This window comes from Melopsittacus undulatus, chromosome 12, assembly GCF_012275295.1.
Source record: "Melopsittacus undulatus isolate bMelUnd1 chromosome 12, bMelUnd1.mat.Z, whole genome shotgun sequence".
Classification (NCBI taxonomy): domain Eukaryota; kingdom Metazoa; phylum Chordata; class Aves; order Psittaciformes; family Psittaculidae; genus Melopsittacus; species Melopsittacus undulatus.
In genome coordinates this window covers 19,074,780-19,098,085 of record NC_047538.1, presented here as the reverse complement: position 1 = coordinate 19,098,085, position 23,306 = coordinate 19,074,780, and the positions used below count along the sequence as shown (strand labels likewise).

Here is a 23,306-nt window from a genome sequence, read left to right as displayed (position 1 = left end):
TCTTCTCTGTCCCTGTTGCTGTTATGTTGTCAGCACAGGATGCTTGCCTCTTCCCTTGCTTGGTTTTGGAGCTGCAGGCAGTGATAAGTTCCTCACAGGTACCATGACCAGACCCTTCCTACCTGGAGGATGTAAGTGTCCTGTTGCTAATGTCTTCCTGTTTGTCTGTGTTAGCAAAGTGCTTTGTGTGCAAGGGGATCCAGGAAAACTAAACCAAGGAAGGCAGCTGATAATGATGTTTTCTGCATCAGTTTGAAGGAGGTTTGCTGTTAATTCCCAAGAAGGTTCCTGCTCCCCTGTGGCTGCCAGCCCTGCTAAAACACTACAGAGCCAGGAAATTTACACCAGGTAATGCAATGAGCCTGTGCTTGCAGCTTCCTCTGGTCCAGCCTCTGAGCTCCTGCCTGCAAAACTGCAGCCTTGGCATCGGCTGCTGCTTCAAGCCTGACAAAGCAGGCCCGGAGCGAGTGCATGGTCTAAATCAACATGAGCATTAGGGTGACCTTTGCTGTAATTCATGTGAATGAGATCTTGTGCTGCAGCCTCTGCAAGTTCCTGGTTTGAAGTTGTTACCAAAGCAGATCCTGATGGTTTTGGAGGGGGTGGGAGGCTCTTGTGCAAGGATAAAGATTGGCTTCTCTATGGGAATGTGAGTTGTAACCTTGTTCTGGACAGCAGTTTGTTGTCCTGCACATCCCTCATCTGGTCTGCTTCCAGTTTTGATGCTGACTTGTCACCTCCCTTGAGAGGAGTGATTGCACAGGTCAGCTTCTCCTTGCTTTCTGGTACCCAAAGGGTTTTATTGTCAGGGTTTGCAGTGTAATGCTTCCATGGGAGATGTGATACCAATACTTACATCCTCTGGGGCCTTCTTGCTGTGCCCAGAAGTGTGTGTTTGGGTCCAGTTTTCCTCTACTTCTCTCTTTTGGCTGTCTCAAAGCCTTGAATTCACCATCATGGCATTTACACTTGTGTTTCTGTAAACCAGTGCTGCCCTGGGGGAGCAGGAGGTTTTCCTATTTTGGAATTACAGCATAAGAATGAAGATTTGTGGTTGTGAAAATAGCAATATGTGAACATACTGTTGTTTAATGCTGCTCTCTCTGTAACATCTGGATTGACAGATACTCAAGGACTGTCCTCCTTGTTCCTGGACATTGAGTACATCTGCTCTCCCTTACTTCCAGAAGCTTTAACTCTGAATGTTAACTTTCCTGCTGCAAATCCTGTGCTCTCTATGGAGCTTATCAGCAATTTATGCTTTGGAATAAGACATCCTGTTCTGCAGTTAATACAGTCAGGATTCATTAAGGAGTAGCCTCTGCTCCAGCAGCAGTGGTACACCTACGCATGTCAGAAGAAAACTCTGGTGTTCATACCTAAAACGCAATGCCAGAGAAAGCAAGAGTCAAGTGTCTGTGTTCTGGCCCTGCAGGGTTTGTAGCTGGGGTTTAGAGTGTCCTAAACGTCCCCTGTGAGGTTTGATTGTTGCTTTCCTCCACACAGACAGAGTGGCTGTGGTGTGGGGCCATAAGCAGCATTTTGGGCAGCAGCTCTGCTCGGTGCACAAGGAGTGATGAAGCAAATAGAGCTTTCCTAGCAGCTGTGGCAAGTAAAAGGTGATAAAGAAGGGGTTTGTGCTTTGGATCACGTATTGGTGCCTGCTGCCGGTGCTGTAACCTGTGGGCACTGGTGTGAACTGGGAATTCAGGGGTGAGAAGGGCTATTTTCCCCTAACCCGCCCCAGAAGCTCACGCATACAGGCGCTCACCCCAGCCCTGAGCTGCTCACATTAACCTGACAGGCGATTGTTTTATTAGAGCTGACGTGCTGAATGGGACTCTCTTTAATGATATTCTTTACCTGTCTCACTGTGTTAAAGTGGGGCCAGGACAAAGGGGGTTGGTCGGGCAGGTGGAACCGCACACCAGCACCGGTTCCATGCCCCGACCCGCGCAGCCCGGGTGGACCCCGCGTAACAAGAAAGAGTTGCTAAGAACAAATCTCTATTGTTCGCCGTCATCTTTAAATGAGTGTCAGGGTAGGCAGGGGGGCTTTGACCGTTAACCGCACAATTTAGCCTGCCCGTTGTGTCCGGCAGCCCCCCCCCCGCCTCGGAGTTTCTCGGATGAGAAAAGGCGGCCTCAGCCCCTTATAAATGGGCCAACTCTTCTCCTTTGTGTGCAGACTGCCCAGTGTGAAATCTGCAGTGACGTTAAATGTTTTCTAATGAATAATTACTGAAAGGAAATGGAGGAATATATGTGTAATGGATTGTAGCGCATTAAAATGTTTTCTTTTGGGCACAAAAATGTTGTCCTTCACCAGCGCCGCGATTGTTTCAGGAAGCCTTTTGTGGGGGTTTGATTCTCAATGGATTATCTGTGAGCGCTCGCATTTCAAATAGAAATCAAAAGGGTCCTTTGGCAAAGTAATGTTTTTCAAAATGGCAGCCATGAAGCCCATTTCGTATTTAAAGTTTGGGCTTTAAAGGAATGTTTGAACTCGGGAGATTTTCTCACTTTTTGTTTTTTTTCCCTTTCTTTTGATTTATGAAAGTGAAGTGGTTCACCTCGACCTCTCCTCTATTGAGAAAGACAGACAGTCACCCTTTAACAAGTCTATAGCAGACTATGCCCTGGAGACAGACAAGAGGCCTTAAGAACTGTTGGCATTTCCCTAGGCTGTTGATTAACCTTAAAACCCTCTTATTCTGTATTCTTTTGAGCAGAAATTAGGTTACAATGTGTAAATTTTTCCGCAGTATAATTGTATGTATGAATTCTCTTGCCTTGGACAGTGCGTGCAAGATGGGCCAGGGTCCTTGTTACAGACCCAAGATGTCCCTCTTCCACGGTGCTGCTGCATTTCCAAGCATGGGCAATGTACAGAGGTTTAGCTTCATTATAAACGTGAAGGAGGCTCCTGGAGATACAGGGCCCGGTCTGCCTGGGGTATCTAAAACTCATCCCAGCTTCTTCTTGGCTTTGCTGCAATGGGATGACCATAACTTGGTCACCTGGGGGAGATCTGGTCTGGTTTAATTCATTGATGTGCAGTTATTGTTCACCTGAAAATTGCCCTGAGCACATTAACTCTTACGAGCCAAGGTTTCCACAGTAAAGTGTTTCGCTCTTGCTCTGAGCTCACTTATTCTTTAGTTCCTATTGGCAACCAATACCTCTTTGGTGTGGATTCCTTTTGGGGATGGAAGGAGGGGGTCCTGCCTTCTGTGGGAGCAGACTGTGCAGGCAGCTGCCTGTAGCCCCTTCCAGCATCACTCTGGCATGCTGTAATCTTGACCTTGAGGTCGGTGCAGAGTTGAAGGGATGTGATTGCTGGGACCAGTCCATGCTCTCCTGCTGACCTGGCCAAGCAGGTTCTTGCAGAACATCTTCCTTTATTGCTCTTTATGGTCAAGCACTGTCACTGCCCTTCTGGCCAGCTCCTTTTGGGAGCCTTGAGTGGAGGAAGGTGGAGCAGAACTCAAGGGCTTCCCTTCCTGCAGCCCTTGCAGTGCTGCCATCCTGTTTTGAGGACTCTTAATGAGCAAATTCCTGTTGCGCCCCGGGAGCAGGACTGGGTCAGGAGCTGCCTCTTGCACTAAAGGAGTATTTCCAAAACAGAGCTCTGATGTTTCCAAAGGAATCTGTGTCCGCAGCATTGCTCCAGGCCCATCTGTCCTGAGCAAGCCTCACGCTCTCCCATCTATTATAAACTGGATGGCTTCAGAGATGTCTGTTCACTGCCCTCCCTTCCTGTGGCATGAGTCCTATTTGCTTATGTTTCATGGATGTAGCAACAGAAGAACAGGCAGGAAAGGTCATAAAAGTTTGGTGTCAGACTGGCTTTCCTGGGGTACCAGCTGGAGACAGATGATCAAGTTGCCTGGGCTGTGCTTTAGGATCACTGTGTCCAGTGCTGCATAAAGCTCTGAGTGTTGGAGGAGTTGGGAATGGGAAGCTTCTGCACAAGAGATGGTAACATGAGTGTGCTCTTGTTGGTGAAAGTTAGCTTTCCATTACCAAAACATGTTTCTTTGGGGAAACAGATGGTTCTAAATGGATGCCCCATCCCTGGCAGTGTTCAAGGCCAGGTTGAATACAGGGGCTTGGAGCAGCTGCTCCAGTGGAAGGGGTCCCTGTCTGTAGCAGGGGTTGGGGCTGGAGGAGCTTTAAGGTCCCTTCCCACCCAAACCATTCTGTGATGCTATGATTCTAAATAACATGTTAGACAGGTGTTTCTTTCCACTTCTGTTTGGGGATGTATATTACGGAGAGGTGTTTATTGTACGTTTTGGATGTTCTTCTTTATAATGAGTATTTATTACCCAAGGGTAAGTCAGAAATGCCTTTGCCTGATTCAGCTCCCCAGATCTTACTCTTTGCCTGCCTTCTTCAATGACTGGGCTGTTGTCTTTGACAGCTGGGCAGAGGGGAAAGAATTGGCAGCATGTAGCAGTCGTTGGCAGTCAGATTCCAAGCCCAGAAGTCCTTTTTGGGGGTGCAAACTGTCCGTTTCCCATGGAAAAAGGGAGAATCCATGGGAATTCCAAGCTGCAGATGTAAAATGAGTTTTGCAGTGACCTCTAGTGGGCAGCCAAGCCGGGAGCTGCGGGCAGGGGGCGAGGAGCCCCTTCGGGGTGATGTTATTTTGCACCTGGATTTGCTCGTTACCCATTGGAAAGCTTGGAGCCCATCGCTTCATCTTCGGGCTCAGCCTTTGGTCTTCCGGCGAGACCTTAGAGTCCCATCGTGCGGTGCTGTCAGCATAAACCTCAGCGCAGCTCGAGTGCTGACAGCGCGCTGGATAATTCATTGAGCAGGGAGGATGCTGGCATCCCTGCGCACGGAGGGAGCAGCAGACAGCCCGACACATGATCCGAGGTGTCAGCGGGGCCGCAGCTTCAGCCCCGCTGCCTGGGAGAGGCGATGACAGCAGGTGACATCCTGTGGCTGGGCAAAGCAGGAGGTGAGCTGGAAACCCTTGTGCTTTTGTGGAGTGGTGGTAAGGAAAGGCAGCATCTCTGCAGGTTGGGGTGGGGGGAAGAGGTTCTGCTGTTCTGCTGGAGCTGGTGGCCTTTTGCATGGCCCCATTCAGCCTGGAGTCGGGTGCTTGCAGGGCAGTTTGCTGCTGATCTGGGGCTTGAAAGATGCACTGGTGTGAGTGTGTGCACCTTTTGTGTCTGCATGCATGGCATGGCTTGGGTTGGGTTTTCAGGTGCCCTCAGGCTCGCAGTGGCATCAAACTGATGCTCCTCTTTCCCTGTACATTGATCTCTTCTCTTCAATGGTATTTAACCAAAGAAACAGTAATTAACTTCAGAGCCTGTTGGAAAATGAAGCTCTGAGCCTCTGGTGAAGATAAGTCATAATTTAGCAGAATTGCTTCTAAGTTGCTTTTTAACTGTTCCTTGCCAGGTCTTGTTTGGTACAAACGTTACCAAAGAACCTGGCTTGTCGGTCCTGACCCTTTTCCAGAGCTGCACATCTCATGCATGGTTTGTGTTGTGATCTGCCATGGTTCCTTTGCTGACAGGCAAATCCCTGTGGGGAAAGAAGCTCATTGTAGTGAGGGAGAGAGTTTCTTCTACTGCTTGCATCTCAGTAGGCAGGAGAGAGATCTCCTGACTCCTCAGTGGTGAGGGAAGGAAAATAGTCCTTTAACAAGAGCAGCTCCTTGCTGGGGTAACGTGCACTGGTGTGTCCTGGGGTATCTCTTACTGATGGTGGTACCAGGTGAGCACAAGACTGGTAAAGCTCCAGGGGCAGGGTGGGAAATGCACTGTAAGAACATCTGACCTCAGCAACAGCAAAATACTGTCAAAATCTGAGCACAAAGCACTGGGATTATTGTTTAATGGGAGCAGTGTCACTTCCCCATTAACATACGAGTGAGAGAACTGGGTTAAGGAAACCTGATCAGGTAGATGGCCACTGTGCTTTCAGGCTTATGTTTTCCCTCTTCCTGCTTGGAGAGAAGGGAAAGTCTCTTGTCCAGCTTGTCCTGGGTGCTTTCTCAGAAGGACACATCCCCCTCCACTTGTTTCTACCCTTTCTGCCTGGTAAAACAGCAAACTCCAAGCTCGGGCAGCCACTGGGCTATGACCGGCTGTGCTATGGTTCAGGTTCTGTGCTGCATCAGGTCACACTCAATTAGAAGTTCTTGGTTTTCATTGTGAATATTAAGGACAAACTGTGCTGAAAATGAGACTAACACTAAAATTCCTGTTGGAGAGCTGATCTTCTGAACTGCCCCCATAGAGAACAGTGTGTGTTGGGGCCTTTGCTCTTCATTTTAGTGAAACTCTGCTTCTAAATCCACTAAGTCTTAGTGTCTGCAGTGCTGTCAGCTTCCACCAGTGCTAGGCAGGCGCATCCCAAAAGCCTCCTTCTGAAGCTGGGGTTGGTGTTAAGGTAGGAATCTCCCTCTGAACTGTGTAACCCTGGTGTCTTTTAAAGACAAATAAACCCTGACAAAAACCCACTTAAGAAACACTTATTACTTATTGTAATAAGTATATTATTATTAAATGAGTAGATTATTATTAATACTCTACTATTGCAATATACTTATTACAATAAGTATATTCTTATATACGTATTGTATAAAGAAGCTTCAGGCTAGCAAATAGACAAACAGAATCTATCAGCTTGATTTCATTAAATAAAAGCATGCTATTTACCCTTGCAGCCTGGGAAGCAAGAGCTTCATGCTCAGCACTGAGTATCTTCAGTATAAAGTCAACTTCCATGATAAAGACTCCAGTGGAGCGTGCAAAAGAACTGTGTTTTGTCACTGCCATCCTTTCTGCAGCCTTCAGGCTTTGGGGAAAGGTGGAACTGTATCCAAATGGCTGTTTCATTACTTGGAGTGGCTGTGACATGCTCGGGTCTCTCGCTGGTGTGCAGAGACATCTGCTGCCCAGTCCTGCAAGTTAACTTCCATCTGCTTGTTCGGCACTAGGAGTAATGGAGCAGTCTTGTGCGGAGTAGCACTGCAGGAGTAAGCCTTGTTCCCCAAAAGGACCCAATTCTGATCATCCCTGGTTTGTTGCAGAAAGAAGTGGAAGATAACCCTGATGCAAACATGGAAGGGGCGCTGATAGCCCGGGACAGGGTCGGGGTGCAGGACTTTGTGCTTCTGGACTCACACACCAGCGAGGCAGCTTTCCTGAGCAACCTGCGCAAGCGCTACCAGGAGAACCTCATCTATGTAAGTGCTGGCGTGTGGGTTCCCACAGCCTGTGGCAGGTGAGGGGCTCTAGGTGTGACCTTGCTTGTCTCGGAGGGGCTGAGTACTTCAGTCAAGCTAAGGAGGCTTTGGAGCAGTGTCTGTTTTCCCAGCAGCCCTGAGGTCATACATTGGCTTACAATGTTTATTTGACTCCTCTTTCAGGAGCCATCGTTCCATGATCCATGTGATGGAACAGGTTTCCCACCTGCATGTGTTTTTTCCCCCCACAGACATACATCGGTAGTCTCCTGGTGTCTGTCAACCCTTACAAAGAGCTGGATATCTACACAGTGACACAGATGCGGCTGTATCGAGGGGTGAACTTCTTTGAACTGCCACCACATCTGTAAGTAGATCCCTTAGGATTTCAGTCTGTATGAATGAATTGGGTTTTCTCTGTGACACTTGTGCGCAAGCAGCAAAGATGTGCACCTGCACTGACTCAAGGCAGACCATGAGGTCTGTCTCTATCAGAGGAAGCTGAGATCTTCCCTTTACTAGAATTAAAATTCCTCTGCTTTGGAAGACAGAATCCCTGCTGAGTATAAACTGTATTCACTAGGAACACATGCAGCATGTAGAAGTCCTACAGCAACAGAAGGAAAACAACAAGCCCTGTCTGTCTCTCAGATACAGACTGGGGTTTACTATGAGACCTTGAGCCTCACATTTAAAGCTCTGCTTTCCATCATGTCCAATATTGATAATGTACTGCTGAAAAACCTTTGACACTGTCTCCTGTTGCCATTTCTAATGTCTGCTTCACCCCTGAATGCTGCTTGTGATCCTCATTCAGATATGCCATAGCTGACAATGCCTACCGGGTGATGTGCAACGAGTACAACAACCATTTCATCCTCATCTCCGGGGAGAGCGGAGCTGGGAAGACGGAAGCATCCAAGAAGATCTTGCAGTATTATGCAGTTACCTGTCCAACTACTGAGCAGCTGCAGATCGTCCGTGATCGTCTGCTGCTTTCCAACCCTGTTCTCGAGGTAAAACTAAATAAAGCTATGACAAGCAGGAGAATTGGTGTTGTAAGGAAGAATAACAGTGATTTGTTTAGCTGAATTCCACATTAAAGCCAGGTGAATACCTTAGTCTGTAATTCTTTAACCCCACTAAAGTCAGTAGCAGGACTCAGCTGACAGAGCAAATCTTTGCTGTTGGAACTTTGCCCTGTCAGGGAGTTAGGCTCTCAGTGAGATGAGAAGTGATGTGATGTATCTGCTCATCCCCAGGCTTTTGGAAACGCAAAAACTCTGCGCAATGACAACTCGAGTCGATTTGGGAAATACATGGATATCCAATTTGATTTTAAGGTGAGAACAAACTTAATGGAGCAGCTGTTGAAACAAGCTGGATCAGTGAATTTCTTGGATGCTCACCAGGCAGCACAGGATTTATTAGGACTTAAGCTGCAGATTTGTGACCCTATTTTTATAGGCTTTGCACCTTTCAAGTAAAGTGACTGCTTATACATCCTGAAAGCTTCCTACATTACTGGCAATGCTGCCAGTGCTCTGTGGAAAGCTAATGCAGGTTGTTGTAAAGCACAAGCTGCACTGGAAGGAGAGCAGACTCTTAAGAAACAGCTTGTACTGCTCTTATATGCTAACTCTTAATCAAAGGATGGCAGGTAAGAAACATGCTGTTCCTGATGCTCTTCCTTGTCCCTGGGTGTAAAAAAGCAGCCATCACAATGATGTTATAAAGGATGCAGTTTATACCTGCTGGTGCTGATGTGGCTGCTTTGTGCCACCAGGGAGCTCCAGTGGGAGGACACATCCTCAGTTACTTAATTGAGAAATCCAGAGTTGTCCACCAAAACCATGGAGAAAGGAATTTCCATATCTTCTACCAGTTACTAGAGGGTGGAGACAAGGATCTCCTTTGCTGGCTTGGGCTGGAGCGCAACCCCCAGAAGTACGCGTATCTCATCCAGGTCAGTGAGAGCTTGGCCCCCTCTGTGCATCCTGCATCTAGAACTGTAATGGTTGCAAATGCAGCTTTCCCCACATACTACATGTGCTGCTGTAGTGAATTGAATGGCCTACTGCTGCTGTGAGAATGGGCTTTGAAACTAGTGCCACCAAACCCTTTCATGACCCTAGCTCCCACTGGTTTGGTCAAGATGCTTCTTGATTCATTGGGAAGAGTTGTCTGAGCTGCTAGCAGTAAAGTACTGTCTGCAACTTACATATTATATAAAGGCATCTCTTCTAAGGTTCCTGTGTTGGAACCTGGTATAAAATGAGCTTTTCAGGATTTATGGACCTTGTATTATAGAGATCCGTTAGTATGGTTATGTAGAATACAGCTCGCTCTGTAGTAGTGCTCTTGGTTTCCTTTCCTCCTTAATAGTGAAGAATACTCAGGCAGAAGACATTATTACCATAAAAATGGAAGGTGTTTGGGAGCTCAGGCTCTTCATGAGACTTTATGGCAATCACCATCCAAACTCAATGCTTCAAGTTAACAGGAGTTTTAAGTCTAAGTTGAAAGATCTGACCAATGAACCCCTTTCAGGGTTAGCCAGGAGTGAACTAAACTTGCTAGGTAGCTGTAGACTGCATATGTACAGGTTGAGGAAACTGGGAATGGAAGCAGGATACCCAGTAGTGTGCTGCTGATAATAAAATGGCTTTGCCAATGAATTGTACTGCTTCATCTTTCTTTTACTCTATAGGGTCGATGTGCCAAAGTGTTTTCTATTAATGACAAGAATGACTGGAAAATAGTCCGCAAAGCTTTTTCTATCATTGATTTCACTGAGAGAGATATAGAGGTATGTGTGCTAAAGGGGACTGAGCCTGCCAAAGGGAATTTAAATGAGGAACTTTCTTTAAGAGTGATGGAAGCAGCTTTGCTTGGAAGAGGTGTTAAGGATAGAATAGGATATTGGTTTGGATGGGTTTAGGGAGTGGGTGGGTGAAGAGCTAATATTCTTTATGAGCGTGTGTAGTAGCATCCCATGGAGCTGTGGGAATCTGTTTTCTAATGGTGTATCTCTCATTGTTAGCATCTCTTTGGAATTGTTGCCAGTGTCCTGCACCTTGGGAACATTCAGTTTGAAGAAGACAGCAACGGACACGCCATCATTCGCGATGGCACGCAGATCAAATGGATTTCAAAGGTCAGTATTACAAGTGCTGTGAAGAAAGCCTTAACCTTGCTGTGTTTTCCTCTTAAGGAAGAATTGATGTATAAATACCCAGCTCTTGTTATAAGCTGTCTGGAATGATGAGGTCCCTTTTCTCCATAGCACATCTCCCTGAAACTTACTGCTGCTCAAAGATGACTCTTACTGGGAATGGCCTGGGGGTTATGCCCTTCTGATCACACATTGCTGCTTATTTAAAGCCTTCTGCTGGCCATGCTCTGAGTGCAGCTATTTCTCTTTCTGCAGCTGCTGGGTGTGCACTTGTCCATTCTGCAGGAAGCTCTCACCAATCGGAAGATCGAAGCCAGATCCGAAGAGGTAGTGAATGGTCCTGGGTGACCGCAGGCAGCTGGGAGCCCAGCTAGTGATGGATGAGGAGCTCTGTTCTTAGCAGTGTTAGCAAAACCAGATCACTCTGGCTGTCTTTCTTCCTCCATATCACCTTCCTCTTCCAGCCCAAGATGCTAAGTTAAATCCTATTCCCATTAGTAGAGTTCTGCTGCTGAGCAAGGTGGTCACTGTGTAAAAGCTGGGCACAGGGACTTGCAGGCAGCTTTGTTTGAGCCAAGCAGTTTCCTTTTGTTTAGTCCCTAGAGTGCTTTTAGGGAACCTGGGCTGCATAAACAGAAAAGCATTGGTATAAACTGTTCTTTAAGCTTTCTGTGGTCATCTGGGGTGTTTCTCATCTCTGGCATATCTTTCCTTATCTTCAGGTCCTAAGCCCATTGAATGTGGATCTGGCATTCTATGCTCGGGATGCAGTGGCAAAGGCGATTTATGGGCGAACGTTCACTTGGCTGGTCAACAAAATCAACGGCTCCCTGGCCAACAAGGTTGGTTTCTGGTCCAGTGTCCTCTTGGATACCAAGAACCCCTCACACACTGAGCAGAGTTTCTCCAGTGAGGCCCTACAGCCCTCGTCACCAAATATAATTGGTGTAGGGACATCCCACAGCACTGAGCTGTATCACTGCTTAGCTGGGTGTGGAAGGGGGTGTGTTATGGCTTTAGCAGGTCATTACCTGCTTTAAAGTGGCTACTCCATTGGCACACAACACCTAAGAATTAGGTGAAAGAAAGGACATGAAATGTGCAGGGATGAAGCAGCAACTACAGAGCAATGGTGTCTTTAACAGGATTCAACTCAGAAAACAGTTATTGGCCTGCTGGATATCTATGGTTTTGAAGTGCTGGACACAAACAGGTAATAGCTGTTCCTGAGGTTTGGGTAACCTGTTCTGCTGGTGGGGCATATGCTAGAGTCCTACATGGCTTCTTACCCCAGCAAGGCAAGATAGGGGTGGCTGCAAAATCTGGGAGCACTGGGTTAGCTGACCCCCTGCTGAAAGCTTGGACTGCTCGCTTTGACTCGAGCCATTAGTACAAGAGCATGGCAGGAGTGTGTGGGTTTGACCTGTATAAAGTGGGTTGTTTGGCTTGAAAACAGTAAGTGGTGGGAGAAGTAGAATTGTCCATGAAATAACAACTGATACTCACTTGGCCCTTCTGAAGCTTTGAGCAGTTCTGCATTAATTACTGCAATGAGAAGCTCCAGCAGCTGCTGATTGAGATGACCCTGAAAGCAGAGCAGGAGGAGTACGAACTGGAAGGAATAGAGGTAACTTCTTATTTTTCCCCCCGTTCTCTTTTCCTTTGAAGTGCCATTACACTGAATGCCTTTGATCATCAATGAAGAAAGCATCCTGCTTCTTTTAGTTTGTGTTGCTCATGTGGGAAGTATAAGATAGTATTTATAAGACAGTGGGTCTCATTCTGTAACCCTTTTGCAGTGTAATTAAACATCTCGTTAGTGGGATTGGAACCTGGCTCCAAAGAACTGAAGAAATTGCCAAAGAAAAGATCTTCCTGTAAACTTGTTCTTCCTTCTTTCCTTTGCCAGTGGGAACCAATTCCGTATTTTAACAACAAGATCATCTGTGACTTGGTTGAGCAGAAGCATAAAGGAATAATCTCCATACTGGTAAGAACAGAGTTTGTGCTGTTTAAATTAAAACGTGTGCTTATGCCCTACTGTAATGGTCCATAATCGTATTTTCCCTCTAGTTATGTGATGGGTCTGCATTATTCAGGATGTAAATGGATAAATCTTGTAAACAGAGACCCAGAAGATTAGGGTAGAGGATCTGCTTGCTGGAGCTATGGGGTTGAAAGGTGGGATGCTGCTTCCACAGCAACTCTGCTTAAGAAGGTCCTTTCCTTAACTAGGAAGTTGCTTGTATAAGATAGAACCCATGCCAAATTGTAACCAAGCACTTTGGTTTTGCATAACAAGGTTGTATTAAACACTAGTGAGGAGGGAGTAGTCTTCTCAGAGCAGAGTCTGACCTGGTGCCTGCTGTTCCAGGATGAAGAATGCTTGCGACCTGGTGAAGCGACTGATTTGAGCTTCTTGGAAAAGCTGGAAGAGAAAGTAGGAGATCATGCCCACTTCGTGACGTATGCATTTACACTCTGTATCCTGCCACACGCAGAACTCTTCCAGTTCCTTACCCATAACAGAGTACTGGGGAGGAAACAGTTTTTGCTTTGTCCCAGAGAAAACCAAGCAGCCTCTCTGCTATCTAATGCTGTGCTGGTAGAATAGAACCTGAGGTGCTGGGGGGCAGGGGTTCCTGGCTCTCTGACTAGGGCGATGCTGATCTTTGAGCCTGGACTAAAGCTCCTCCAGCCCCAACCCCTGCCATGGGCAGGGAGCCCTTCCACTGGAGCAGCTGCTCCAAGCCCCTGTGTCCAACCTGGCCTTGAGCACTGCCAGGGATGGGGCAGCCACAGCTTCTCTGGGCACCCTGTGCCAGCGCCTCAGCACCCTCACAGGGAACAGCTTCTGCCTAAGAGCTCAGCTCAGTCTCTCCTCGAGCAGGTTCAAGCCATTCCCCTTGGCCTGTCCCTACAGGCCCTTGTCCAAAGCCTCCTCTCCAGCTTTCTTGTAGCAGTGTGAGCTGCTGTAAGGTCTCCCTGGAGCCTTTTCCAGGCTGGACAAGCTCTCTCAGCTTATCTCCATGGGAGAGGTGCTCCAGCCCTTGGAGCATCTCCATGGCCTCTTCTGGACTTGCTCCAGCAGCTCCACGTCCCTCTTACATTGGGGTCCCAATGGATGGCACTTTGGGTAATACTCAGTCTCCAGTATTTTCAGGTTCAGTTTTGGTGGCTGATGAGCACATTGGCATGAGGCTGTTCCTGGCATTCCCAGCAGAATCCTACCAAAAGGCTTTGACAACCATCAGTTCAGAGCCACACTGCTGACCTGTCACTGGTTTTACATCTCTGAAGCCTGTCACAGCCAAGTGGTGAATTGGTGGCCAACTTCCTTGTCACTACAATGTGCCTTAATACTGTTCTGCCTGATTAAAAGCTTGAAACAGAGATTGAGCTTCTTAAACAGGCTCTGTACTTGGCAGGGGAAGGAAGCTTTGTACTCATGTGCTGTTGTGACACTCGGCTCTGCTGTCAGTGGCTGCTTATGAAGCTGAAACTTAAACTGTTAAGTTGCTCTTTTTCCTTTGTTCCTCTTCTTTCCCCAGGAGTCCTTGCTTTCCAAACCTTTCCTGCTAGTCTAGATACTGTGATTCCTGCTCTTATCTGGGTTCTTGCTTCAGGGTAAAATATCCCAAACAATCCTCCCCCATCGGTTGCACTCGGAGGGAGCTGAGGATCTTTTCCTCATGTAGGTGATGAAGAAATAGTAAGTGCATGTTATGAGAAGAAATCTCAATACTTCTGGAAAGGGTGATTGCTGCCAAAAGGCAATGGATAGGCCACTGGTACCCTGAGGAGTTCATGGTAGCTGACCCCCATTCTCTGATGGTAGCTGGTCAGAATGGACAGATGATGCCTTGATTCTGGGCTGTAACTGTACAGTCGCAGCCACATCAATAGGAACAAACATTAGATTTCCAGCTGTCCTACAGCTGCTTTTCACACAGGTGGTTTTCTACAAGCTGAGGACGTCTGTTTGCTCCTTTTTCTCTTGGTTTTTGTGTGTTTTCCCCACAGCCGCAAGCTTGCGGACCAGAAAACACGGAAATCCATTGACTGGGTGGATTTCCGCCTCCTTCACTACGCAGGAGAAGTCACTTACTGTGCTGTTGGTGAGTGTGAGCCCAGAGCTTGCTGGAAGTTACCTGTGCTGCAGTGTGGTAGGTGAGAAGTTGATGGGAAGATGAATTACTAAATGCTGCCCTCTGAGGGTGCTGTTACTTGGAAGTCTTAAATGTGAATGCAGTGAGAATTCTGTGGCTATAAATACCCAGATTTTGTGCTGCTGTGTGTGGCCTCCCAACAAATCAAATTCCTTTTTCTTCTTCAGGGTTTCTGGAGAAGAATAATGATCTATTGTACAGAAACCTGAAAGAGGTAAGGACAGGAAAGGGATGCTCTTAACTCATCATGAAGCAGAAATGTTTTGTGGATGTATTTAAGCTCTGTTGCGAACAAGAATGTGTATTTCTCCTTAGCACTGCTCTTTAGGCACCTACCTGTGTGTCCCTACAGCTGTGCTGCTCTGGTGTAACAGCCTCACAGCTGCTAAATAAGGCAGCTTTTAATTTCCTCCTATTTCTGCTGTTCCAGGTGCTGTGCAACTCTAAAAACGGCATCCTCAGGGACTGCTTCTTGCTGTCAGAACTAGACAACAGGAGGAGACCAGAGACTGTGAGTTTCATCTTTAGCCTTACCTTTAAATAGAAACTCAGCTTCCCAAGTCTTGCTTTAGCTGCTGATCCTGTCCTTAGTCCTGAACTCAGTGGGTTATTCATTTTGCTGGTGTTATAATCACGGTGGTTGATAGCGCTGAGACAGCAGCTAGCAAAGTGACATACCTTAATGCTGTTATTAATGCATCCTTCCCAAATGAGCCCTGTGCCTAGCAGCCAGCTGGGTTCTGAAGTGCTGCCTTGCATGTCCAGCTGCATGGCAGAGGTTCAGGTCCTGCAGCAAAGCACTGTGTCCAGGTGACTTGCACCTGGCTGTGCTTCAGAAGCTCTGTGGTCCGAATGTATGTATCAGCCTTTTGCTTCGTTTAAGATGAGGGTAGGGAATGAGCTGATTGCAGTTACTGCAGCCGTGAGCTCCAAAGCTAAGGGAGTTCTTCCATTGTCACCTTAGGTTGCAACCCAGTTCAAAAACAGTCTGACGAGTCTTATAGAAATCCTGATGTCCAAGGAGCCTTCCTACATCCGATGCATTAAACCGAACGACAACAAGGAGCCTGGTAAGGCATCAGGCTGGAGACACAGCTGAGATGAAGGAAGGGAGGGAGGCTTTAGCTTATAGCTAGACACAGAGTGTATACTTATACACGCTCTATCTGTGGTGTGTACGTATTCCTTCTGTATTTATGTCAGTGCAGAACAAGGGAGGGAGCTTCCACACTCCATCTTTCCCTCTGACCCCATGTTCTTGCTGCAGGGATGTTCGATGATCTCCTGATCCGTCACCAGGTGAAGTACCTGGGCCTGATGGAACACTTGCGGGTGAGACGTGCCGGCTTCGCCTACCGCCGCAAGTACGAGCTCTTCCTGCAGAGGTGAGTGGGAAAGCCCTGCTCCCATGAGGGCTTCGGAGCAAGGCTGGTTTAAACATCAGGTCCCAGCAGTAGGAGGTGTGGAGGTGTCAGCAGACACTGCTCTGCTTCAGAAATAACCTCAGTACATGTCTTCTGTCTGTATCCAGTTTGTCCTGCTTTGGCATCCTCTGCTTTGGATAAAGCAGTAGGAACCTGGGGGAGAAAAGGTTCCGGAAGGAGCTCCACGAGCATCAAGTCACTTGTGTTGATCTCTTGCTGATCTTCCAGGTATAAATCCCTCTGTCCAGCTACGTGGCCACACTGGCATGGGCCAGCGGTTGAGGGTGTGGAGAGGCTCATCAAGCATCTTGGTTACAAGCCTGAGGAATACAAATTAGGAAGGTAAATCCTTTCTCTGGCTGTGATCTCTGCTGCTCAGCTGTGTGGTGCTTCCTAGAGCTGATCCTCTTTAACATCATCTTCAACCTATGGCTTGAGAATACAAGTTGTGTAGAGGCAGAAGTCTCCACACTGCACCTTCCAGGACACCTGGGGCCTTCTGCAGTAACTGGGGTTTTGCTTCCTACCCTCTCCCTGCCACCTTTTGCCAAGCCCTTGGCACCCTTCTGGGATGTGCCAGCCAGACAAATGGGGTGGTTACAGGAGGAGATGGAACTCCTGAGCACCGTGGTGGGTTGGAGGACTCTGAGCCTGGTTAGGGCAGCTGGAACCGTGACTCCCTGGGAATGAGCTGTTCATGATCTCTCTTTTTCAGAACCAAAATCTTCATTCGTTTCCCAAAGACTCTGTTTGCTACTGAAGACGCATTTGAAATCAGAAAGCACATCTTACGTATGTTTCCCACTCCCTTTATCCGTGTGTAACTTCAGCTTGAAACGCAGAAATGCCATGGAGCTGACTCAAGGCACATTTACCTGCACTGTCTGGTTTTGGTCCTGTTGGTGCTTTGGCACCTCTGTTCCTCAGGGACTGTGCAGACCCTCCTCTGCCTTGGCAGCAATCAGTGTTTGATTGCTGGGAGCACAGCTTCTAAATCCAGAATGGTTTGGGTTGGAAGGGACTTTAAAGATCACCCAGTTCCGTCCCCTACCAGGAGCATCATCTCTGCTTTGTTTTCCTCCTCTTTTTGCCAGTTTCAAGGCTACAGGCCAAATACAAAGGCTTCCTTGGGAAAAGGGAGTACATGAAGAAGAGAAAAGCAGGTATGGGCTCTGGAATTGAGGATTCTCTTCTGGGGCTATGCTTGTAGCTTTGGGAGCTCAGGAATCCACATTGCTGTAGCTTTCGCTTGGGGCTGTGGGTGTTGGGGTGAGAGGCAGGGGGATGCCCATGTGAAGAGCATTCACAGAGGTCCCTTTAGCTCTGTTAGCTCAAAGGGCAGCTTTCCAAGATGGGCTATTTGCTGTGGATGGGGGAGAGCGGGAGGCTGGCACCATCTCAAGGCAGAGTTCTGTGGTACAGGGGGTACTGGGCCAGGCAGTTAGAGTGGAGAAGTTGTTCTGATGGTAAAGGTCGGCTGATGGGAAGAGCCGGCTGTAACTTGTGCTGTGGGAACCTGGAGGGCAGCATGGCACCAGAGCTCTGGTACTGATCAGGATGCATCCTTGCAGCCATCAAGCTGGAGGCGTGTTGGCGAGGAGTGCTGGCACGGAAAGAGGCCAAAAGGAGGACGTGGGGAGTTCAGATAATCAGGAAGTAACTATCCCTGCGTGGTGGTGATGGGGAGGGTGGGGGGTCACTGGACAATGAACCTGGAATAGCTGCAGTGCACTGAGCCAAACCCATCTCCATCACCCCCATTCCTAAGCCACCACTGCAGTGAGGAGGACGGTTGCCTGATGGGGTTGGTCAGAAACACCTGCCACCTCTTCAGCAGTTCTGACTCCCACAAATCCATTTGGAATGCTATAAAAGCTGAAGGTTTCCATTGCTGTAACACAGGTGGTTGTGTACCTGAGGCAGCATCAATGATCTGTGCCTGGTTTGTGCCTTCTGTGACTTGTCTTTCACTTCCAAAGCTCTCTGGAAGTAACCTATAAGCTCTGGTTCTGAATCCTCTGCAGGTTCATAAACGGCTTCATCAATCGGAAGAAGCCCCTTTGCCCTGAGAACACTGAATTTGTGAGGCTTGTGCAGTACAAGTACCTGATGAGGCTCAGAGACCACATCCCAAAAAACGTCTTGGACAAGAGCTGGCTCCAGCCCCCGTCCATCCTGGAAGAGGTGAGGATGCTGCAGGCTTCGGGAGAGGGGAAGGTGGCTTTTAGTAACTCTAGAAACGACTCAGCTGCTTGGTGGGCACCAGCCCCTCTGGTACCAGTGCTCCTTGGAGGCTGGGGGAGCTCTAATGGAGCTGTGACTTGATGTTAAAACCAGCTTGCACTGAGTGAGTGTCTGTCAGGACTGCAGCTGGCACAACCTCACTGCTGTTTCTTTAATGCAGACATCTGAGATGCTACAGAAACTCTGCATGAGGAACCTAGTGAGGAAATACTGCCGAGGTGTTAGTGCCGAGAGGAAAGTGCAGGTAAGGAACATGTGGAATGCGGATGTGTAAGTTAAAACAGGCTGTGCAGGTGGGACATCTGCTCCCTGAACTGTCTGAAAGGCAGGCTGCACACGGCTGCTCCTCCTGAGCCTGGGGTTGGCTTCAGTGGCCCTGGCAATGCCCAGTGTGGTTCTACAGAGCCATGGGTCTTATGGCATTAAAACTGCACTTCATGTGATAGGAAAGATCCATAAATAAGAAATATCTGTAGTGCTCATTAGTCCCTGGTACCCCTTCCTTTATGTGCTGTAAAATGGGAATGACCTAAAGGCATGGGAAGAAAGACAGCTCAAGTTGGGTGGATCCTGCATGAGGGAGAATGGTGTCTGGTACAATTGCTGATGCTCCCGATGGAGAAACTCCATGAGGATAAAGGCTGTCCCTTCTCCAAACAGTTAGAGCAGAAGGTGGTGGCAAGCGCTGTGTTCCGAGGGAAGAAGGAGGGCTACGTGCAGAGCATCAACCAGCCCTTCGCAGACACCCGCCTGAGTGAGTGCACCCCAAAGCCCTGAAGAGCCCAGCATCACCAGCTGCTGCCTTCGGGCCCGACCATTTGAGTTCCCTTCCTCTGTGGTTGTCCTGGGTTCTGCAATGCTGGGTCCTTGGGAGCTCACAGAGAGCTGGGTAGAAGGCATAGATATTATGGATGGATGGATGGATGGATGGATGGATGGATGGATGGATGGATGGATGGATGGATAGATAGAAGGGATAGATATTCTGGATGGATAGATGGATGGATGGATAGATAGAAGGGATAGATACTCTAACCCTAACCCTCTTGTGCCAGGGCCTGAACCAAAACCAGGCCATAACCCACCATGTGAATTCCTTGTCAGGCAGGAAGAATCACAGGCATGGGTTTGGGAGTAGCTGGAACCCCCACTTCAGAAGGGGGAGGGTACCAAGGGGACAAGGACAATAGGATGAAGACCACGAATGCAGCTCTCTGGAGTGGGAATGGTGGCTGTCACCTGCACTCAGTTTATCTTTCTGGTTTGCTCCTCAGAAGAGAATGACATCAACCCCAAAGTACTGCAGCTCCTCCATGGCGAGAAGATCAAGGTAAGGGAAGGGAAGCTGGAGCAGTGCAGCCCTTGAACTGGTCACACAGTATTGGGTGTTCTACAATGCCTGAGGCTGCCTTACAGCCATGCAGTCACAGTGTCGAGAGTGTTTCCTTGCTCTTAAACTGGAGGCAGGTCTCAAAATGCAGCTGGACACAAAAGACTTCAGATTCCTTTCAATAAATGCTTAAAAAGCATCACAAACCCTGCAGGTGTGTGCTGCACTTCTCATGTCACAGCATAGAGGGCACAGGGAAACCATCTTTCTCAAAGCATCATTCTGCTACCTGAACATCCAAGTGGAAGGAAAGCAGAGCGCTGTCAGCAGTGGTTCTGCTGCTCCAGGGTGCAGAGCTGCTCCTTGCTGACCTGCCTCCAGCACAGCACCCTGTGGTACTGAGTGATGCTGATACCAACTTGTTGTTTCCAGTACGTGACCCCCGTGATAAAATACGACAGGAACGGGTTCAAAGCACGGGACCGGCTCCTGGTTCTGACCCAGTCCTCAGCCTATGTGGTGGAAATGGCCAAGATCAAGCAGAAGATAGACTATGCCACTCTGAAAGGTAAGGGTGGAAGTCACTGGGGGTCTGCCCTTGGTGCATGTGGGGCTTCTGAAACTCCTTCTGGGTGTCTGGGGTCTGGGTGTCAGCATTGCAGCTCCTTGGAGTACAAGTTAGGAGTAAGAGGACACAGTCTGAAACCCTTAATGGCAGGAGGAGATTGCTTTCTGCTGGCATCGAGGGGAGGAAATGGAAAACCCAACCCACACATCACCCCCTTTTCTGGGTACTTTTTCATCCTGCCACTGTCTGAACAGCAGTTCGGGCTGGAATACATGTGTTCTGCTTCCTGCATTCCCAAAACGAGGACTGGAGTGGATCTGCCTGCAGGAGCAGCACCCCAGCACTGGCCTGGAACTGTCTTTGGCACTTCTTCCTCTAATCCCTGCTTTTCTTTTGAAGGTATTTCCACCAGTAACCTGAGCGATGGGATCGTGGTCATTCATGTTCCTGAGGACAACAAGCAGAAGGTAGGAAACAGTCAAGTCTTGTTGATGTTTTTAATAGCTTCATATCTAATATCTTAATGCCCCAACCCTGGCAGTGCTCAAGGCCAGGTTGGACACAGGGGCTTGGAGCAGCTGCTCCAGTGGAAGGGTCCCTGCCTGTGGCAGGGGTTGGGGCTGGAGGAGCTTTAAGGTCCCTTCCAACACAAACCAGGCTGGGATTTTCATCTTCCTATGAAATGCTGGGATTCCACAATTACTGATGTTCACTACTTCTGTAATCAGCTGGACCTTTACATTCGTATTGTCTCGCACCATGGAAGCTTTCCCTTACCTGCCTGTTGGAGCCCAAGTTGCTCTAAATCCTGAATAGTCTCTGTAAAAGGATATTTGACAAACCAGACTTGTACATGACTGTTGTAACTGCTGTGTAGGGGTAAGCGGTTGTAACCACTGTGTAGGGATCAGTGGTTGTAGCCGCTGTGCAGGGTATCTGTCTCTTCTGCACAGCAGCCACTACTCCAGCACTCAAAGGAGCTGCAGTGTGGCTGCCGTGCTGGTCAGTACCCAATGACTTTGTGCCTCTTTCTTGCTCCAGGGAGATGTGATCCTTCAGTGTGAGCACGTCTTTGAGACAGTCACCAAGCTCTGCATGTTGGCCAACAAGCAAAACCTCGTTAAAGTTGCGCAGGGAAGGTAAGGGAGGCAGTGCAATGGGGCAGGGTCCTGCAGGCTGGGGTTAGGGAAGAGCCTGCTTCAAAAACCCTTAGGGCTGCACTATTCAAGCCAGAACTGTTCAGAGCAGACAGAGCCCTGAGCTGGTAATTGAGGGCTGAATCAGGGGAATGGCTTTAACCTGCAGAGGGGAGACTGAGCTGAGCTCTTAGGCACAAGCTCTTCCCTGTGAGGGTGCTGAGGTGCTGGCACAGGGTGCCTATGGCTGCCCCATGCTGATGGGGCTTCCTTCCATGCTGGTTGTGGTTGCACCTTGCTGTCCATGACCCAACTGCCTAAAACATCAACTTGATCATAGGTGCCTGTAGTTTCAAACCCCTTTATTTCCAGGCTTCTGACAATGTGACCTGGGTGTCAGGTTGTGGTTTAGTGGTTTTACAGCAGATCCAATTAGCATGGACTGAGAAAAGCCTGGGTCACTTCAGGATAAATCCTCCTCTCCCTGAAAGCTGGAGAAGGCCTTGAGATGTGATGCTGGAGCACAGGACCCTTCTCAGTCACACCACCAAGCTAATGGCAGGTGGATGCAGTCTGTCTCTCAAATCCCTACGTGAATTGAGAATGGCACATGAAACTGGGCTTCTGCTCCAGCTTTCCTCTCTGCCCTTTGCATTTCAGTTGTAATTAGATTGTGTGTTCAGTGCCTTTCTCCAGGTCAGATCTGCTTATCTTCTCGTGCTTAATTGCTCCAGGAGAATTCAAACGCCTGGCCCAGGCAGGATGCTCCATTCATCCAACCCTGCTGGCTCGGGTGCTATAATGCAATTGGTTAGGAAATTTACCTAAGCTGGAGGGCTCAGATCTTCTCATCTAAGGAGCTTTGCCAAGGGAACAGAAATAAAGAGGGCTCCAAGTAAAGCCTATTGCAGGGAAAGCATCTAATGAGCAATCCTGTCTGTATTTGCAGCCTTCAGTTCCGCATTGGCTCTGGTAAGGAAGGGACGATGGTGTTCAGTGTGGGGCAGGAGTCTCAGGTCTTCAAAGCCAAAACTGGACAACTGACAGTGGTAAGGCCTCAGCCAAGCCCTGGGAATGTGACTTGGGCTTTCTCCTCTGATGCTGAACCCCTATAGAAAGCACAGCTCAGTTTCAGCAAGGGCCTTTTGTGTGAGTTCAGGAAGACTGGATTCATCTTGCAGAGCAGAGGTGCACAATGTAACTACTCAGTTAGTATCTACCTATGTAAGATAACACATAATAGATGGTCATGGCTGCATTGGGAACTGCACTTTGCACCTTGCTGCCTGCTTTCTCCAGCTAGCATGGGCAGAAGAACAGGGGAGGGTGTGATTCTTGGTGCTTCAGTGCTGGGCTTAGCGTGTTTGGTGCTGCTAGCTGACAGCTCCATAGAGGAATTACACATGGACATGTAATGCCCTTGGGGTACCCATTAGCTGTCCTTGCAGCCTGGGGTAACTTTACGTGCCAACTGCTAAACAGAAACCACACAGCCTCTTTTCCCACAGCCAGGCCATCACACGTGTACCTGATCTGATGACTCCTTCCTTTCTCATCCAGGTGTCAACCCAGGCAAAGTCTTGATGAGCAACAGTCCCTGCTCCTGGTTGCTGTCTTGGCCAGGGGCAGAAAGGAGCCTGCAGGATGAGACCAGCACTCACACCGGCCCTGGGATCTGTGATGCCACAGGGCTGCTGTGGTTTGAGTTTGCTTGCATCTTTTAGGCTCTTTTTTATAGCTTAAAACTATTCAGTATAGCTAAATAAATGACATTAACTTGCTGTAACATTCCAGTGAGGAAAGGTGCTCATTACACAATTACAGGGAGGCATTTGAACTAAAACCTGCAGTTCTACATGTCAAATGTCCATCCCTAGGCACTGAGTAAGAGGTGAGAGCTTTGCATACAGAAGCAGGAAGGCTTCTCTGGCTGTGTTTGAGCCACAGCTCACCAGAAGTGCATCAATGAAGTTAACTCTGGTCTGAAACTACCTTTTCTCCGGGGCAGGCTGGTAAAGCCTTTAGCACTGCTGTTCCCCTGAGGT

At 48.4% G+C, this 23,306-nt stretch overlaps 1 protein-coding gene across 1 annotated transcript; it reads left to right on the top strand.

The window, feature by feature from the left end:
* The first annotated feature begins 7,065 nt into the window (after positions 1-7,065).
* On the top strand, positions 7,066-22,855 carry MYO1H (myosin IH). Its single transcript, XM_034068344.1, has 31 exons — positions 7,066-7,215; positions 7,467-7,582; positions 8,033-8,231; positions 8,478-8,558; positions 9,002-9,181; positions 9,926-10,024; positions 10,259-10,372; positions 10,646-10,717; positions 11,113-11,232; positions 11,536-11,603; positions 11,912-12,017; positions 12,300-12,380; positions 12,765-12,856; positions 14,414-14,508; positions 14,727-14,773; positions 14,990-15,070; positions 15,524-15,629; positions 15,827-15,944; positions 16,212-16,325; positions 16,699-16,775; positions 17,078-17,146; positions 17,555-17,639; positions 18,008-18,167; positions 18,388-18,471; positions 18,888-18,981; positions 19,502-19,557; positions 19,990-20,125; positions 20,525-20,592; positions 21,167-21,264; positions 22,211-22,310; positions 22,822-22,855. The coding sequence occupies exons 1-31, from the start codon at positions 7,090-7,092 to the stop codon at positions 22,843-22,845; spliced, it is 3,066 nt and encodes a 1,021-aa protein (XP_033924235.1). The 5' UTR covers positions 7,066-7,089; the 3' UTR covers positions 22,846-22,855.
* Positions 22,856-23,306: the final 451 nt, after the last annotated feature.